This window comes from Brienomyrus brachyistius, chromosome 25, assembly GCF_023856365.1.
Source record: "Brienomyrus brachyistius isolate T26 chromosome 25, BBRACH_0.4, whole genome shotgun sequence".
Taxonomy (NCBI): domain Eukaryota; kingdom Metazoa; phylum Chordata; class Actinopteri; order Osteoglossiformes; family Mormyridae; genus Brienomyrus; species Brienomyrus brachyistius.
Genome location: NC_064557.1, coordinates 4,628,891 through 4,649,379, shown reverse-complemented (window position 1 = coordinate 4,649,379; position 20,489 = coordinate 4,628,891). Strand labels below are relative to the sequence as shown.

The window sequence follows — 20,489 nt, the reverse complement described above, 5'->3', positions numbered from 1 at the left end:
TGCTTGTGTCCGTGGTTATGTATGTAGTTTTGTGTGTGTCTGTGTATGCCGCTATACTTGTGGACTACGGAACATGGATTATTATGTAGGGAACTTAAATACATACCTTGTATCTTTAAACGGCATTTAAAAATTTGATCTCATTGATGTTTTTAAAATAGGAAGAGCTGCATGGAAGGATACTGAAGTCTTCCAGAGAAACTTATTCCTGGTGGACAATGAGCCATATAAAGCAATGGGGGAGGCGGCCCCGCAGCCAGCCAATGACAATCGATAACCACACTCCATTTACTCCAAAGAAATGCACTTCCTGCTGCTCCCCACACCCTCCTGTAGGCACAAACGTTGTTTTCGCCAGTGTCTAGTTTAAGAGCAAATTTGGCAGTTGATGATAAAGGGAATATTTGATGTAGCTCCTAGTGCACGAAAATGTGAGGCTTCAGTCTTCACAGTGCAGAAGCATCAGCTTGACTTCCCAGTCTTATTCTGGGTGTTTGCAGTAAAAGAGATAATGACATCACTTTGGAATTAAATATTATCCCTGTCTATAAATATTTATCTACAATCCATCTACATTAGGTCATCATTTATCCAGTCAGGGCCAGAGTGATCACATATTTGCAAACATGATTACACTTTAAATGATCAGTTTTTATATTTGTGCATTTTATATTAGCCATCCATCCGCTTCCCATAATCCTTTGCAGGGTGGATGGGACACCAGAGGACACGGGGAAAGGACACCAGGGGGCAAAGAAGACGGGATGCCTGGGAACACAGGGGACTGGACGCCAGGGGACACATGGGACGGGACGCCTGGGGACACGGGGGACGGGATGCCAAGGGACACGGACGATGGAAGGCCAGGGGACACGGGGGACTGGACGCCAGGGGACACATGGGGCGGGACGCCTGGGGACATGGGGGATGGGATGCCAAGGGACACGGGCGATGGAAGGCCAGGGGACATGGGGGACTGGACGCCAGAGGACACATGGGGCGGGACGCCTGGGGACACGGGGGACGGGATGCCAAGGGACACGGGCGATGGAAGGCCAGGGGACATGGGGGACTGGATGCCAGGGGACACATGGGGCAGGACGCCCGGGGACACGGGGGACGAGATGCCAAGGGACACGGGCGATGGAAGGCCAGGGGACACGGGGGACGAGATGCCAAGGGACACGGGCGATGGAAGGCCAGGGGACACGGGGGACGAGATGCCAAGGGACACGGGCGATGGAAGGCCAGGGGACATGGGGGACTGGACGGCAGGGGACACATGGGGCGGGACGCCCGGGGACACGGGGGACGAGATGCCAAGGGACACGCGCGATGGAAGGCCAGGGGACACGGGCGATGGAAGGCCAGGGGACACGGGGGACTGGACGCCAGGGGACACATGGGGCGGGACGCCTGGGGACACGAGCGACGGAACGCCAGGAAACACGGGAGACGGGATGCCAAGGGACACGGGCGACGGAACGCCAAGGGACACGGGCGACGGAACGCCAGGGAACACGGGGAAAGGATGCCAGGGGGCAAAGAAGATGGGATGCCTGGGAACACAGGGGACTGGACGCCAGGGGACACATGGGACAGGACGCCTGGGGACACGGGGGACTGGATGCCAGGGGACACGGGCGATGGAACGCCAGGGGACACGGGGAAAGGATGCCAGGGGGCAAAGAAGATGTGATGCCCGGGAACACAGGGGACTGGAGGTCAGGGGCGACAAGACCCCAGGGGATGAAACCAGGAGATTCACAAAATACTAAAACCCAGAAAACTAAATACTGACTTAAGTCCCTGAACGGAGAGGACCTCAATTATTGTTTTATGCAGAGTTTGCACTGGTGCTGTCCAGTGCTGGGCTTTGTGGCATCTGCTGGTGCAATAGTCACCCCTGCATATTTGCTGAATGCTTACTGCTGGACTTCCGGAGTCTGCATAGCATTCTCAGTCCAAAGAAACACTAATGGGCAGAGCGGTCAGGAAACGCAGAACTCCGCTCAGCACGGTTCTGTGGAAGCTGGACGGAACTGCAGAGCGACAAAGGCCCAGACCAGTGTCTCTCGTGACCTTCATCCAATCCTGTCAGATAAGCGAGTGGCTGACCGAAATGCCTCTGAATAAATGTGCCGGTCGTACTGATACGTAAATAATGCAACGACTCGAATATAAAGAAATAGGAAAAGCCTTTCGGGATTGTGACTCATGGGGATGTTAGTATCACGAGGCTGTGAAATTGGCGGGCAGGTGGGAGGGGGGAAGTGTGGGCAGGTAAGGAGGGGCTGAGCGGGAATATCCGGCAAAGCAGAGGTGTAGCAGGATGCCATGCTGGGATGGGCATTTGGGTGTGCAGGGGGGAGACCAGTGTTCAAAGGGTGTCAGAGCTCTTGGATGGGGTTGGTGGGGGAGGGGCTTTGCTGTGAGATGTCTCTTTAGAACACGACACCATGGACTCTCCACCCTGAGGCTTGTGGACCGATGTCACATTCTCGAAAGCACAGATACTGCAGTGATGGTCTCACTTATTCTGGCCTTGGAGCACAGACCCCCCCCCCCCCCAACAAATTGTATTGACAGGGAGGGGGGGGTTCAAAGTCATTGGTTTGTTAACCGGTCATTTTAATACGTGGCTATGAGCCTGCCTTAGGGGCTGAACCCAAAGAGTGCTTCGATATATGTGGCTATGAGCCTGCCTTGGGGGCTGAACCCAAAGAGTGCTTCCATATACGTGGCTATGAGCCTGCCTTGGGGGCTGAACCCAAAGAGTGCTTCCATATACGTGGCTATGAGCCTGCCTTGGGGGCTGAACCCAAAGAGTGCTTCCATATACGTGGCTATGAGCCTGCCTTGGGGGCTGAACCCAAAGAGTGCTTCCATATACGTGGCTATGAGCCTGCCTTAGGGGCTGAACCCAAAGAGTGCTTCCATATACGTGGCTATGAGCCTGCCTTGGGGGCTGAACCCAAAGAGTGCTTTGACATACGTGGCTATGAGCCTGCCTTGGGGGCTGAACCCAAAGAGTGCTTCGATATACGTGGCTATGAGCCTGCCTTGGGGGCTGAACCCAAAGAGTGCTTCGATATACGTGGCTATGAGCCTGCCTTGGGGGCTGAACCCAAAGAGTGCTTCGATATACGTGGCTATGAGCCTGCCTTGGGGGCTGAACCCAAAGAGTGCTTCGATATACGTGGCTATGAGCCTGCCTTGGGGGCTGAACCCAAAGAGTGCTTCCATATACGTGGCTATGAGCCTGCCTTGGGGGCTGAACCCAAAGAGTGCTTCGATATACGTGGCTATGAGCCTGCCTTGGGGGCTGAACCCAAAGAGTGCTTCGATATACGTGGCTATGAGCCTGCCTTGGGGGCTGAACCCAAAGAGTGCTTCCATATACGTGGCTATGAGCCTGCCTTGGGGGCTGAACCCAAAGAGTGCTTCAATACAGTATATGTGGCGGTTACCCATAATACCTCGGAAAACAAAACGATGACTTTACTAACTAGGCAATTGCAATTTCACTACACACCTCCCTGAAGATCTCACTCCCCACTATTTAAAAGGAGATCTCACCCTCAGTCAGGGAAGAACATCGTGATCTTTCACTTGATCGCCTGTGTGCAGCCTGAAGGCTTGGCTGAGATGTTTTCTCCCTGAGCTCTCCCCAAGGCTTCAGAAGAAGCCTGTCACAGACGTCAGGGAGGTTTGACCTGGCAAGTCACATCAGGCTCTCGCAGACAAGACCACGGAGGAACATCACAAGTTATTGGGCAGTTTTGTAGTGGAGCCTAACTTTCTAGAGGAAGCTAATATTCTTTTGTAATACCCATCATACATTTTTAATAAGCAGTATATGCTGCCTTTCTGTTGGGGACGCACAGAGAACCGTGTCACCGAAAGTTTGGATAGGAAGTCAGTTTGTCATGGTTCAGGGCAAAGTAGGGATGTCAACATCACATGAAAGGAAAGATGAAGCAGTAGAAGAGAAAATGAGCAGTATGGAGAGATGCAATGGTCAGATGACTCTCACACTCACCACATTAGTACTACAGTGATTAGCGGCCTATCACAGGAAGCACATGGGCGGCTCATTAAAACAGACACACTTTATATCCCCGTTTCAGCATTTTGAGTGTTTAAGCTGAGGATGCATACTGCAACATCCAGTGAAAACCCAGGACAAGCATAGCAGGGCTTCATAGGCAGAGACAGGTTTAGATTGGGATCGCAGCCCTGAAGCAGTGAGCTGATTACTGAGCTGAGTTACTCCCTGTGTCAGCCCTGTCTGTGCAGTGTAATGTGCTCCGGTGCCTCCTGGCTACCATGTATAAATGCTGCTGTATACAGAACATATACAGTACTGTGCGATTAAAAGTGCAACATACGGACAGTGTTCTCTAATTAGACAAAATGTCTCCAGAATATTATAAAAAAACTGCTATTTTGAAGTTGTGGGGACAATTTCTTCAGTCTCCACAAAGGGAAATTTCATTTTTTTTTAAATCTGTGACTGCAATCAAAAAATAAAAAATGCAAAAAGTCTCATATTTCGATTGGTTATTAATGGTTAAGGTTAGGGCTGGGTAGGGGTTAAGGTTGTCATTGCTGGGATTTCGGTTTTTTGAATATGAAGATGAATGGATGGTCCCCACAAATATTTGTGAGTGTGTGTGTGGTGGGGGGGTGTTGGAGGACTCGATTTTACCATCAGTAAAACATGAGATTTCACTGAGATTTAAGCAAACTGAAGCTGTTCATCTCCCAGTGCCCTCTCAGCATACAGTATAGCCCTCAAACTGGCATGTCAGAAGTCTGGAGAATGAAACTGTAATAGTCAGAATACGACTCACAGATGAAATGGCTGGGGCCTGCCGTGTGCATACGTGTAAATCTGGCTGAAAGACCGCTAAGATTAGATAGTGCTGCTTTACAGAAACTGGGCCACTAATGAGTGTAATCAATCAGAGGGAAAAAGAGACTCACTGCAGTCCTGACTCTTATCCATTAATGCGGCCAGGTAATTTACCAGAGTAACTCCGGTTAAGTACCTGTGTCCTTGTGGTCAGACATCCTTGTGCTTAAACACCATAGTACCTCATGTCAAGCCCCAAGCCCACAGGTAACCGGTACTAAAATAAAGCAGGAAAAATTCTTATTATGAAATCATTGTGGCTCTGAGTAAAATGAGACCATTTCAAAATACAGTATAATACATAGTCACTTTTACTAATGATACTACTTTATAGAATATGGTGGGGGTATCCATGCTATTTGGTGGGTAATTGAAGGAGGTGATGTCGCTATGGGCGCCTCTGGGTTCGATCAGCTCATAATTGGCCTGAGAGCACTTGGAGGCGGGAGTGATGGTTCTGCGCTGAGGAGCGGGTGGCCATGAGCACTTCTCAGGCTGAAATAGGACCTCCATAACGCAACAACACAAAACGATACAAAACACGCTGCTGTACACACTAATCCTCCCAACGAAGAAGCAAAGAGACACGACCCATATATAACAAACGGTAAGCGATCTCCATAGGTTCTGGTAAAGGCTGATCAAACAGCACAGCTTTTTATGACTGTAGAATAGAATAGGACAGCAGGACATGCGTTGGATAAGCGAGCATCACCACGAGTTCATGCAAGCTTCAAAGCGGCCGCTTGTTAGACCCGCCTTTTAAAAAGGTGAGGAGAGATGGACAGAGACTATATTTAAAGGGTGAGCCCTTGTGAGCGCAACCGAGTGCGTGATTATGGAAGAGAACCCAAGTTCTGCTATATCACACTATACTCATTTTAATAAAGATGCTGTGGAATCTTCAACTTCATATCAACTAATCAATTAAAAAAAAATGAATTCAGTAATGAGCTCACTGAAGAATTTCCTGCTGCTCTGCACTTCTGCTACTTTATGGTTCTGCAACTTTGAGTTTGGCTGTAATTTACAGTCTATAAGTCTGGGAAAAGACCCTGTTTATGTGCGTATCAGCACACAGGGCAGGCGATGTCATGCACAACTCTCTAGATGAACCTCAGTCTCTGGAAGGCGCTCTGTCCTCCTGTCACCTAGAGCAATGTTTCTCAATCCAGTCCATGAGGACCTTCCAGAAAGTCCACATTTTTGCTCACAGGGAGCAAAAGTGTAGAATGTCCGGCAGGCAGCTCAGAGGGAGCAGAAACCTGGACTGCCTCAGAGTCCCCAAGGAGCCCGAGCACTCAAAACAACTGTCCATACGTCAAACAATATTAAAAATACTGTAGCACCATCAGTATCTATTCTAATTTTCATACCAAGGTAACGGTCAGGTGGTCATATTTAAAAAATGATTTTTCGCGTTTTAAACCTAACTCATCTTTTGAAGTGATCCATCAGTCAGAAAATTCAGGAAAGGGGCTAATGGCTAAAGCTGAGCGAGAGACAGCACAAGCCCTGAGGCAGTAAGGTACCATAATATACTGTAGGGGGGCACCAGGGGCAGACGCGTGTGAGGGAATCCCCACAGAGCCCTCGGGAGAGACACCAGGCTATAAGCAGAGCCGCTGGCCGAATAAGGGTTCAGGAGCGAAGAGCTAGAGTTTCTGGTCTCTGATTTCACCAAGGAGAGCGGAGAAAGAAGAGGAAGGGAAGCTCTCAAGGGGTTCAGAGGAATGGAAGAGATGCATCTCTCCAGTGTGGGAAAGTCGAGGGTTCTTCAGTTCCGGTCCTGGAATGCGAATCTGAGACACAGTCTGCAGATTTCCCTGCTCAAGCACACCTACTGACCCTGGAAATTAGCTGTTGAGCCGAGTAAGATGTGTTTGAAATCTTAGCAGTATTTACCTCAACATACAGCAGCACACAACACAGCAGAGAACAGATTCAATACAATACAATAAATAGACATGAAAATAAATAGCCAGCACAGCAGCTGCAATGAGGGATGTCGACCCTAATGGCTGATAGGGCACATGCTTATCATACTGATAGCGCACAGCTGCATTGTACTCAGAGAGCTGGACCCAGATGTGGCTCCTGAGCTTTGAGTGCAGCCATCTAACACATTGGTCTGTCTGCATTCAACAAAAGCAGAGAGCATGCTGGGTGGGGGGGGGGTTACTACTGGGGGCATCCAGTCTAGCAAATGCATGATACAGAGGAAGGAAGATTTATATGTGTAGCATTGATAGTGCATGAGGGCAAGTCGTCCGATTCCTGTGACGACACACCCCCACCCCCCCCACATGCACACAAAGACTGAGCCTCAAACAAACTCCTCCAGCTCGGCCCTAAGGCTGAACACAGGTTAATGTCTTCAAAGTGCAGATACAGCCACCTGACAACAGCACAGCCCTGCCCCCCTCCCAGGCTCACCTGCCGCCATCCCCTCCCCCGAGAGACTGCTGTGGTGTCTCTTTCCCCATGGAGCAGCATTCCCATTCCAAGCGGGGGGGGGGGGGGGCATTAAGAAGCTATACTGCTTTATCTCGCCCCATCTTCTCCCCCGATCTGGAAATCGGAACCACAATTCCCCAGAAAGCCCCCCAGGGATGCCCCTGTATACGCTGGCCCAAACAGGCAGGGGAACACAGCACATGGAGGACAAAACAGCAACCATTTAGAAAAACTTGCCCCTGGGTGCTGAGTCTATGAATGCAAACTGTTATTGTAAAATCTGCTGTTCTTACACTTAAGTTGTGAACTTATTCATCCATTGGGGGGGGAGCATGAGTGAGGTGAAAGGGTGGGGAGAGGAGGGGCAGGGAGGGGAAGGGGTGGGGTGAGGGGGGGCAGGAAGAGGTAGTAAGGTGAAGGGGTGGGGCGAAGGAGGATAAGGGGTGGGGTGAGGGGGGGAGGGGGGGGAAGGGGTGGTGTGAGGGGGGGCAGGAAGAGGAAGTAAGGTGAAGGGGCGGGGCGAAGGAGGAAAGGGGCGGGGCGAAGGAGGAAAGGGGCGGGGGGAGGGAGGGGAAGGGGTGGGGAGATGGGCAGGAAAAGGAAGTAAGGTGAAGGGGCGGGGCGAAGGAGGAAAGGGGCGGGGCGAAGGAGGATAAGGGGCGGGACGAAGGAGGATAAGGGGCGTGGCAAAGGAGGATAAGGGGCGGGGCAAATGAGGATAAGGGGTGGGGCGAGGGGGGGAGGGAGAGTAAAGGGCGGGGTGAGGAGGGTGGGGTTTGGGTCGGTGAAGGCCTTCCCAGCACAAAAAACTTACTGGTTTCTAAACTGGACTGTGCTGGATATGTGGTTATGAGGTGAATATGCACATAGCCATCAGAGGCTGGATATGACAGATTACCATCAATATAGAGTGTACTTTGACTAAAGAACAATAAATATTATAAAATTTAGTGCTGATTTACTCTGAAATGTACAGCAGTAGCTGGGAAGGATAATGACAATAATAAAGTGCACTGAAGCATGTTTGGCTTATGCTAACATTACGGCTAATGCTCCTACATAAATAAGGGGCTTTTAATAGGTGAGCCAGTAGAGAGATAAACGGCTGGCAAATTTAATCATAATAAAAAACTACCCAGGTACAAAGTCAAAGGGTTTTCTAATAGGACATAAAAAGCAAAATATGATACCAGAAAAATAGTGCTTAACAGCAGAAACCACAAGTTTCCCGAAAAACGAGGTTTAGGATCCACTGAAAAGGCCAAGAAACTGCCAGCCAACAAAAGACAATTTTTTCTGCCCTTCAAAGCCGAAGAAATTCATATTTGTAACTGCAAACAACAGCACAATTCTTTTTGCCTCAGAGCAGTTTACTGCATTTTGATATGCTGCACAAATGCCAAAAATGCTGCACCATTAGCACAAGTTCTATATTTCATTAGTCTTTCTTGCACATCAAAGGGGCATTTTCAGCCTGGCCTCAGTGCGTGCGGCAGCCATCATGTGACAATGAGACTAGTTTGGCCGTTAAGTCACATGACTCCTGGCGATAGCATGGCTGGGCCGTTGCCAGCAGGGTCCTTTAAGAGTTTAATAACCCAGTACTGAGAGAAAGGTGCAAATTAGCTCAATTAGGGGAAGATCAGCTGCTTAACTGTGGAAAAACAGAACGTAAATCAAGCTCCTGGGATGGGGAATGGCAAACCCCGCCCACATCAACTGTCCACTCAGACAAAAGCGATGTTTTCAGAATTTTCCCGATAAACATTAAATCACAATGAATCTCGCTGAAGGTCCCACAGACCCCTGGAAAGGGAACCCAAAGGGATGGCCTCATGGAGTCTATCATCCAATCATTCGCCTGCGCCTGAGATGAAGCTGATCCTTCAGGCATTGGAGAAGATGCCCAAGGCTGTGTACTGCTCTGGGTGCAATTAAGCGTCACTTATGTACCTTGTTTTGTGCTAAGCTGCCATTTTCGTGTCTATATGATACCATCAGTTAGTCTAGTCAAGTCTGTCCTTTCTTTGATCTATCTATCTATCTATCTATCTATCTATCTATCTATCTATCTATCTATCTATCTATCTATCTATCTATCTATCTATCCATCCATCCATACCTATCCCGTTGCGTCCACTGAGCCCATGAAAGATGAGACACAATCACGACACAAAACGCCAGTCCACCACAGATCACAGAGTCGCACACTCGACAGTGGCGTTGCCCCATATATAGCTGGGGAAATTTCAGTTAATTTATCTGAAGGCGTTTGTCAGCACAAGGGAAGCGTGTGAGACGCTTGCAAGCTGGACAGAGACTCTTTGCTGATAGGCACTCAGTCATAATGGAGTTAAACATATCAGGGAAATCGCGAATCAGGGAGACAAAGGGTGCTATGGATCAGGAGGCATGTGGGGCCTCTACAGACAGTAATTAAGCCACAAAATGGGGGTGTCTGCATCCCGTGTCACTCAGCCATGCACAGCATTTCGGCTTAGGTGAGACTAGGACACCTGCCTGTGTTTGTGAGAGATCGGTATCCATGTGTGCTAACGAACATGCAGTGGGGTATCACTAAAGGCCTGTTCAAAGAGATTCAACACAGAAACAATAGCAATAAAATTACTATAATGGCTATAATCTTATTAGGTTCTGTACTGCATACCTTTGGACCTGGACATTCACCAGAAGCTCAGCCTAGTTACACTTATGCCTAATCGACACCTGCACAGCCATATGTTTGTAATGGGCTATTTACCTCACATGCATGCAAATGTAAATAATCAGATCAACAACATGTTGCATCTATACCAGGCCAAAGCAAGTCACAGAAACGAGGGACGACCTAAGCGAGAGTCTCCTGAGTTACCTAAACCGTGCATCTTGGGGGAAACGAGAATGTGCAGAGGAATCCCATGGAGACGCGATGACACACACGCACTGTCACACGCACACACAGACACACATACGCTCACACACACAGACACACACACGCACACACAGACACACATACGCTCACACACACAGACACACACAAACATACGCTCATGCACACACACACACGCTCACACGCATACACACACACACTCACACATGCACTGTCACACACACACGCTCACACGCATACACACACACACTCACACACGCACTGTCACACACACACACAGACACACATACGCTCACACACACAGACACACACAAACATACGCTCATGCACACACACTCACACGCATACACACACACACTCACACATGCACTGTCACACACACACACACGCACACACACATACGCACACACACACTCACACACACACGCACACACAGACACACATACGCTCACACACACAGACACACACAAACATACGCTCATGCACACACACACACGCTCACACGCATACACACACACACTCACACATGCACTGTCACATACACACGCACACACATATACGCACACGCTCGAGCCCAATATGATGGGGCCAGGTTAGGCCACGTTATGCTACAGATACAAGAGGAAATTCCAGAAGGCTATCGACCTCAGCAGCAGATACACGAATATTCCTGTCAACTAAACGGCTTGTTTTTTCATTGCTGTTTTGTACAGTAATAATGACAAACTTGAACTCGAAAGTAGATGTGCCAATATTTACATGCTTTCATCCCACACGTGATAAGAGCGAAGTGAAAGGACAGGAGGAGGGGAAGAAAAGCAGTAACAGATGGTGGCGGGAAAGTCATGTTTGAAATGGACCCTTCAGCTTGCTGGAGCTTTAACAGGCATAATCAGTAGCTCATTATTATTATTTTTGATGTAAATATACTGAACTGAGTGTTTTGCAGCCCGGCAGCCCATCAGAGTACATACATTTCTGCACTTTAATGCTCAATTCAGACTATTTTCTCATTCCTCGATGTACATGTTCTCAAAAGACAGTTAAATACAGAAATGTAAGCTAAGTACAGACCCCCAAAACTTATACATTAGAATAATAAGAAGAATAATAATACAAAACAATGCTAGTGTATTCTATCTGCGTTTGGACTGAGCTGCTTCAGCCTTGTGTGTTTTCGAATGCAGTACGCTTCAGAAATTCTGCTAATCCAGGCACGTGTCTGTGAGATCTAACCGCTCTCTCCGCTACAGAGAGACAGCATTCATCAGTTTGATATTTGTTTCCAAACACCACTAGTCATGAGCCAAATAAATCATGACGGCAATAAAAAACACTCAAAGACTTAAAACGGTGCTCATGCCAGTATGGCCGGAACGTACTGGGAGCGTTTGAGGTGTGGAGTGTAGCGTGGGAGCTTGGGCTCGACCCCGATCTGCCCACCCAGCACGGAAACGCCCGGAAGGGGGGGCTTTGTTCCGGAGTAGTGGGACATGAACAGACACAAGCCGAAAACAGTGCCTGGTTAAGCTGGCAGTGTTTCAGGTAGCCTTTTCACACCAGCATTAACGCGGTCGGGGGGGGGCCAAGGGGGGGTGTTGCCAGGGGGGTAGCGCTGGTAAAATTTTATTAAACAAAGTTAGATGAGGGGCCTTTTTAGTGAAAGCCTTGTATGCCAGAAATATGCTAATCAATGTTGGACCGCGAACAGCAGTCTGACAGAGAACCACTACAAGTCGGTGATTAAAAGCGAGCCTCTTGTGTGAATGCATCGGTGCGTTACAAACCCCCACGACTCACAATTAAGCCCTCGCTCTCCCCCAACCGTGACTCCCTTGGGGAAGCCCCGTAATACGAAATCACTCATTTTTTTCTTTTGCTCATCTGGCTGCTGTCCTCGTGACAGTGTTAGGGACCCAAAAAATGGCAACCCAAAGGAACGCAGATACGCTGCAGTTCCTCCACACAACTGGAAGGGCAACATCTTAAACTTTCCAGTTTGGCTGAATCTGAGATGCATCCAAAAAAATCTATTTTCTCTGTTTCAGGCGTTCAACAGGCGCAATGCACATCATTCCCACGTTTTTCAAGATGGCCTCCACTGCTGCTATCGCTTCATCTCTCCTTCATTGATCCCTCTTGAGGCCACCGCCATGAGTAATACATACCAGCTAGTTTCTGTTCTTCTGCATGGACGTACCTCTGTCTATAAAGCAGAGTAAGTATACAGTGTAGGGAATAAGAATAAAGGTTCTTGGTTTACATCCCATGGAAGGGCCTGCTTGTGAAACCTTGAGAATGTGACTGGCAATCACTGTTGAAATTGGTGAAGAAAAATAATAAATTTAAGTTGTAGCAAGTGACAGTGATGCCAAAGCTACAAAATGTAAATGTAGTTCAGCCACGCAAGTGTACAAACAACATGAAATGCAGTAAAACATGCCTGGAAAAGACACAATAGTTGAGTCAGAGGGGCTGAAGCAATGCTGCTGTAGGACGTCTGCCGTGCGACGCGTGGGAAGACGCACCGCTCCTTAGCTCTGCTGTCTTACTTTGTGAGCCCTGTTTTTGTTCCCAAACTCAACTCCCAGTTTCTGCGTCAGTAGAACATCCCTTGTAATAAATTTCTACGGAAAGCAGCATTTTCTCCAGTGTTACATTTCGTGGGTTTATCGTTTGAACAGCTAATGGAGGCTCCTGCACTGACTCTGGACATTTTTAGTTTAAACGCAACGCTGAGAGTTTTTCGCTCCACTTACAGCTGGGAACTTGAAGGAACAGAGACTTTTGTCTTCCTCCTTCACAGGAGCATCTCAACAGGGTTGCAGGCATAACCAAATGGATCTGACACTGACAGCCGGCCACTCTCTACTTTCCATAGCGAAAACTCCCACAACTGTCTCTGTGGCCTGCACACACTGCTACAGTACATATAATAATCGTCATGCACTTACTATGAGCATGGGAGGAAATTCCCGTCAGTGTTAATGCTAGAGCAGTATTAGACTGATTAGAGACTCAAGCTGATTCTAAATAGGTAAATAATTCTGAAAAAAAATTGCGCTGGACATCTCAAAGGTTCTTCCTTTGTTTCTGATACGTTGATGCGCGTCCCCCTGCATCTGCATCTTTCTTCATATTTACAATAAAACCTCTCCGAGTGTTTTTTTCCAGCTGTTTTTCATCTCAAAGAGCCCTGGAGCATGTAAGATGTAAGCGGCATTCAAAACAAACTTCAAAACCTTCCGCTCTTTATCCGGAGGATGCCCTAACCCTCAGTCCTTCCCTTTTGTTCCCACTATTTACTATACATTTGTCTTTTTATCTTAAGTGGAGGACAGCACACTCTGCACTTAGTTAAGCCTGTTTCAGCAGTGACATTTGAGAGGCGGTGTGGTATATTTCTTTGTGACATATTTTGACATTAAAAAAATCTCAACGAAAGGATTGTAAAGCCCCACAGCCTCATTATGGACAGAAATGACCCACTTTCCAGTTCAGGGTGCACTTTAGGCCAATGGCGACAAAGCAAGGGAAGCCAGCTTGTGTAACGGCTGTTTCGTCTTGAATATAATGCCTCAAGTGTTTTTCACAGCTATTTTAAGAAATGAACTCCATCTTCCTTCTTGCACTGAAAAAAGCCTGTTATACACTCAGAAAATGTATATGAATGCATCGGAAGTAATTGCGTTTTTTAAGGTCACAGTAATTTCAGTCAAGCTATACGTTGGTGTTGCAGACTGCGAGGAACATTGAGATATTGCTTTTCACCTTTTGCATGTAGCTCTAGACTGCTGATCTGAGAACCATCACTGCTTTGATTATGGTACAACAGTTTTGGACAGGGTGAACCACAAGAGTTAAATTACACGTTACTTTTGATTGTCATTCTGAAAATGAACGTGCTAGCCAACTGCATTCAGCGGTGATTAATGGCGTAAAATGTACAATGTTTTCATATTAATGTCAATATATCATTCAGCGCGTCTCATAGATTTAGCCTCAGCTAGCAAGACGGCTGTTTCCCTTACATTTCTGTAACATAGTTTCTTACAAAGTTAGCTTTGGCAAATTATCCCCTTTGTCTTTCTTTTCCATACAGTATGATCAATGATCGGTTTCATTTTTTGGATGTTCCCTTGCATCGTCTGGCATTATACACATAATTAGCTACTAAGTACATTCCTCTATTGTCAACCCAGTAGTGCCATTGTTTTTCTATGCAGTCTGAAGTTAGCCTCCCTAGTGGCTACATTTAGCCTAAAGATAAAAGCTCAGCAATGGAAAGTGTTCCCTCCATGACGCGGATACTCACCCAGCGGAGTTCCAGTCAGTCCTTGAAGTGAGAGATTCCCCATTTCTCAGGATCCATCCCCCTAAACCGCATTGATCTAAATGCTTTGTACCCTTAGAGAATGTCGCCTTGCCTTTGTACATAAGAGCCTCTCTGCTCTTTACGCCGTCCTGCACCTCCCGCCCCCCCCCCCCCCCCCCCCCAAAGTTTAATGCTGACACAGCCTCCACCCAAATGCTCCCTCCTCGTTGACGTTAATTGCCTGGCATTCATTTTACTTAAAGTGTCCTTGAGCTCTTGTGTATAGAAAATATCGGGTAGTCATTCAATGGCCACCTTCATTTCTTGCCTTTCACGGGATTCTTACCTTGTGACGCAGACAATCTGTTAAGCTAAGGACAATATGCAAGCAACAAATATTAATTTGAGAGGAGGTTGGAGGAGGAGGGAATTGCACAAGGTGTTAGTGATAGTAAAGCAATGAACTCTTCCTTAGTCTACATGCCTGGCATTTACAGCTATTACAGTCCCTATGAATAGGAGAATCAGCAGCATATGCTTATTGGTTTACAGCAATTCTTCAATGCTGTGTTAGTTGCAGGCCATTGCTTGACATATAAAGCAGAAACACAACAGCTCGCACATGCTAACCTACGAGGTGTCTCATTCAGTCCTTTGAGTGTCAAGAAAAAGCTCAGTGAGAGAACTAGTATTAAGAAACATCTGTTGGGGTCACACACGTTTAGAACATATAGAACACACATGTTTAGAATATTTAGAATGCACACGTTTAGAACACACACATTTAGAATGCTTTCTTGCAGAGTAACCTGCTGTCCTTTAAAAGCAAGGGCTAAAATACTATGAGCAAAGCTAGCTTTACGGAGAACATAGCATTCAAAGACAATGTTTTGTGAGGTGAGCTGATCCTTAAAGTCCTGTAGCGGCATTTTCAGTGTGGCATGTGGACTTGCTTTGCACGCCTGGCACACAGCATGTGCCGCGTTCAGCCACCAACATGTAGCCTGGCCTTCATTTATGTTTCCTTTAGTTCCGCACAACGATTCGCTGAGGGCAGAATTTTCCTTACGCCCGCCCCAAGGAGCAGCTTTTCGTGTCGGTTGCCATAAATTTAAAACCAACTAAACGGAACTTCTGAGCTTACAAATTGGGTAAACTGGGCAATCCATTACAGACAGAAGTGTGTCCGGGGACTGACACACGTCATATTTACCGTGGTAAATTGACAGGAACTGCAGCAGGCCCTATGCTTACCGTGCCAATGCACTGGAACAGCTGCTTGCTTAAGAAGCATAATCTTAGATGTTGGAGTAAACAATCGCTGCAGTGCCAGACTTACAGACAATGCTTCATTAATGACATTATTTAATTAGCAGATGACTATCTATATTTAAACAAAGGGAGGCAACAGAGTGTTTTTGGGCCCCCTACTCACCTCTAAGAGGAAGCAAACTTCTTGTGTCTTAACAGAGCTAGGAAGAGCACTGGTCTGCCTTCCATTTTTTACCTGAGCTCATTTCATCCAGAGAGCCAAAAGGTAGCACTGTCAGTTGCTTTGCCCACCCGTCGCATCTCAAGGGCTGTATTAAAATGCCACAGGTCCTTTCAAAGCTCCCACGCCCTGAGGATCAAGTTGTGAACAGACACACAAGGGCCCTGAGCATTAAATCACCAGCCTGCGGAAGCCACAAATTCAATGAAAAGAGTAGCGTTTGTGTAACCTTTTAACGTACTCTACGGACTTATTTAATCCATGCCAGAGTCATTCAGCTAGCAAAAGTGTTTAAATATTCAGATATGAATTACTTGGCATCCTGCAGGAAAATAGTTACACTTTCTTGCATCAAACTGATATATTTTTAGATCATTAGATTCTGCGCAGAATTAATCAAAATGTCTTTAGTGGCTAGTTATGCTACCATGGATTAGTTTGTATGTTACAGATTTTATTCAGATAGTGTGTTTTATGCCTCTGACGGTATTATCATAATACCTATGTTTGTCTTCGGAATATAATGGAGCCTTTGTATAGGGGAAGCTTTTACAGTGGGGACAAGCTCTTCCTAGCAGGAAAATCAGAACCTCCTCTTCTTCGAAATGGTTTATAGACATGGAATATATACAGAGATGAGGCGAAACATCACATCCACCATCACAAGACTGTGCATCGAGCCTGGCTGCGTTTTGGGCTGCATGCATAGCCGCAGATCAGACTTGCTGGTCCAGTGCATCCCACAGGTGCTTGGCATGTAGCTGATCATCCAACAATGCAACAGAAAACAGGATTCATCAGCCCAGACAACCTTCTTTCCGCGCCCCAAGGTAGGTCTGTACAGTGAGCCAGTACTGAAAAATACTGTGGTACCGGAGTTTTGAAAACAAGTGCAATACTTGCATTTTGAGAAAAGCTGAAACTTAATTATACTTCTCCATAGCAGTGTTATACATTCTCATATGCAGGCTAAATACGAAAAAAGACAAAACATCGTCTGACCTGCTTTTTTGACATTTTCTTTGAACTGATCTGCTTGACTATGACACGGATGATGTCGTTAAAAACATTTTTCTTTGACATGAAGCCGCTTATTTCAGATCCATTATGGAAACTAGGAGGGGGGGGGGGGGGGGGGGGCGTGGTTGAAAAACAAAATATCTGAGAATGTTTCCCCCTCTTTAGGAAAAAATACCAAAAATTATTTAAATTGAAAATTGGCTGAGAAGAGTGCTTGCAATTATTATTTTAATGCCATTATCTGAAGATAATATAATTCAGACCATGGCTTGCAGCTAATGGACAGTTTGCATTGGTATCTGAAGCTCACTTTGTATGTTGTGAACAGCGCTGCACGTTCACTTACTGGAATAACCCACAAGAATTCAGACAGCATGTGCAGATTTGAAAGAGGCTGTGAAGGTCTGTTTATACCAAACATTTTTATCATATCATTATCGTGTTATCTCAAAAAAACAATAAAAAAAAATTCTTTGCCTCCGTAAGTTAGTATCAATACCGAAACATAAATATTTTATGTTGTCACAGAACTACTCTGACTTCCAGTTCAGATGCTTGCGTACTCATTGTAGGGACTTCCGGTGATGGAGGGGCCCCAGCACGGGCACTCTGACTGGCCTCTGATTATGCAGGTGCATTCACAGCGGGGATCCATGCTCTGCTCGTCATGACCAAATACTCCTGCCCTCCTGTTGGTTTGTACCACACTGCCATTGACAAGACTTTGCTGCGGGAATCCCTGTCAGTAACTCATGATCTTCCACTCCTCAGAGTGCTGTGAGTAGGTACTCACCCCGGCTGACCGTCAGCCCCCCACAGCTCATGCTCCAACCAAGTTGCTTCACATGCTTTAGATGTTTCAGCTATCTGATGTATTCACTAAAATTCCATACCATGCCATGTCACTTGAGACCCTGGCAAAACAGTAATGTTGTGGTGGATCGCGGGCACGAAGCAGGAAATGAGGGGCAGGAATCCAGAGTGTCAAGGAAACGTAGGACTTATTTGGGGAAGGAACACTCGGAATACAACTGGCATGGGTGACGTGGAGACATTACCACGTTAATGAGCAGGACTGGGGAAACCATCACAGACACTCACTTAAATACACCGACTTAATCAACACGACTAGCATCGGCTGATGACACAGGGATTCCATACAGGGATTCCGCACAGGGATTCCATACAGGGATTCCATACAGGGATTCCACACGGGGTAAACGAGGGGGCGTGGCACACAGGGGGATCGGAACGATCAGGGCTTGACATGTGTATTGCTCAAGTTTATATTTCAGAGAGCTAGTAATTTCAGCACAGTACTTACAGATGCATGGCATGTGCTATTTATATATTTTTTAACCTCAGGATACCCTGAGCTCGTCTGTCCAGCTTCCGCTGCCCTATTTTGAGCATTACTCACGTCTGCTTGAATTCACAGCCAGAGAGGAATTACGTAAACAGCTGTGAAGAGGTATTTTGGCCCTTTCCTCTATAAAAGGTTGGCATATTTCTGGGGTTTATTTGATGTATATTTTTGGGACATCTTGCTTCAGAATATGCAACAGCGTTTCAGCCCAGGATTCTGACTCGGCTGTTCTGAAATATGAATTCATTGTGCTTGTGCCGCTCTGTTGTTAATTCACGTCCATGTTCTGCATCACTGTCACACTGGGCTTGACCCAACTTCTTTTGAGTTCCAGATCACAGACACTTGTATATTCTGCTGTAGATTTTTGTAATACAAACTTAGAATCCATTTGTTCTGTCAATGATCGCAGGCTATCCAGAGACAGAAGACAGTGTCATTAGAGTATGTATTACAGTATGTATGCATTATCCAAGCATAATGCTGTATTCATTCACTATAAAAGGACAAGCCACTGCATCCCAGGCACTCTGGGACCCGAAATGTCTGGTCAAACTGAGCTGTGTCTGCTGCTGCAGCTGAACAGTATTAACACTCCCTTACTTTAACTGCAGTAATAAATGCACATGTTCATCCATTCTTGTGTTAAGAGTAGCTAGTGTATTATATCATTGGAGTCGGACAATTTTTTATATATAAAACATTCACTGTAACTTCACACCACTGGCTGAAAGCCTTAAGCTGATGTCATAATGAACCAGCACAGTTCTGGAACAGCTTAATATCAGCAGACAATTTGATGAACTGTAATAACAGCGAGTTTCAATGATGCTACATGGGAAATCACTGCAGTAATACAGCACTTAAAATGTGCTAAATCATGCTTATATTATAGTGAGAGTTAAACATGCCTCCCATTCTATCATCTGAAATTCACCACTGATGAATTAACCATAAATGGTAATTTTCCATCTGTATATTTTAGCCATTGTCATCCTTAGCCATACAATTATCGTTCCATAATAATGAAAAGAAAACAAAAAAGTTAATTATTTGCTTCACTGGACAAGTTTTGAGCAGCAATGCATAGACAAATATTTAACAACCTCTAAGGTACAAATCAGGCACACATGCACAAACCAGGGGAGTTCACTGGGCAAATCAGGCACACGTGCACAAACCAGGGGAGTTCACTGGGCAAATCAGGCACACGTGCACAAACCAGGGGAGTTCACTGGGCAAATCAGGCACACGTGCACAAACCAGGGGAGTTCACTGGGTAAATCAGGCACACGTGCACAAACCAGGGGAGTTCACTGGGTAAATCAGGCACACGTGCACAAACCAGGTGAGGTCACTGAACAAATCAGGCACACGTGCACAAACCAGGGGAGTTCACTGGACAAATCAGGCACACGTGCACAAACCAGGGGAGTTCACTGGGTAAATCAGGCACACGTGCACAAACCAGGTGAGGTCACTGGACAAATCAGGCACACATGCACAAACCAGGGGAGTTCACTGGGTAAATCAGGCACATGTGCACAAACCAGGGGAGTTCACTGGGTAAATCAGGCACACGTGCACAAACCAGGTGAGATCACTGGACAAATCAGACACACGTGCACAAACCAGGGGAGTTCACTGGGCAAATCAGGCACACGTGCACAAACCAGGGGAGTTCACTGGCTAACATACTGCCAATGGAGCAGCAGTCAAAAAGATGTCCTTGCACGCTAAAGGTTGCCAGTTCAAGTCCATGAGCCCCTTCAACAGTATCTGCATGATACTGAATCTGAAGAGATCTAATAGGAGCAGTAATGGGGCCAGGAATAACATAGGCTTAGCAAATGTTTTACTGTAAGTCATGTATGGGGCAGAGTGTCTCAGCGGGTGTCTGTGATTGGATGGCTGCCAGATGAAATCCTGTGGATGGAAAAGTCCTTTTCTTATTTTTCCTTGCTCCTGTGCAGTGTCTTCTTAGATGCACACTCATCTCCACTTGTTGTGGTCCAGGGCGTCCGCTGGGTC

The 20,489-nt window shown here is 46.7% G+C and overlaps 1 protein-coding gene across 5 annotated transcripts in view; it reads right to left on the bottom strand.

The window, feature by feature from the left end:
* Window positions 1-20,489, bottom strand: part of LOC125720292 (leucine-rich repeat and immunoglobulin-like domain-containing nogo receptor-interacting protein 2) — a 227,632-nt gene that overhangs the window by 102,634 nt on the left and 104,509 nt on the right. The window contains exon 1 of one of the 5 annotated variants that reach the window (XM_048995504.1): window positions 14,581-14,719. The exons of 3 other annotated variants lie outside the window; for them this stretch is intronic. In XM_048995504.1, coding sequence (XP_048851461.1) covers window positions 14,581-14,623 — 43 coding nt within the window. In that variant the 5' untranslated portion in view covers window positions 14,624-14,719. Of the gene's footprint in view, window positions 1-14,580; window positions 14,720-20,489 lie in introns of those variants that run through there. One more of the 5 variants, XM_048995509.1, reaches the window with a different exon arrangement.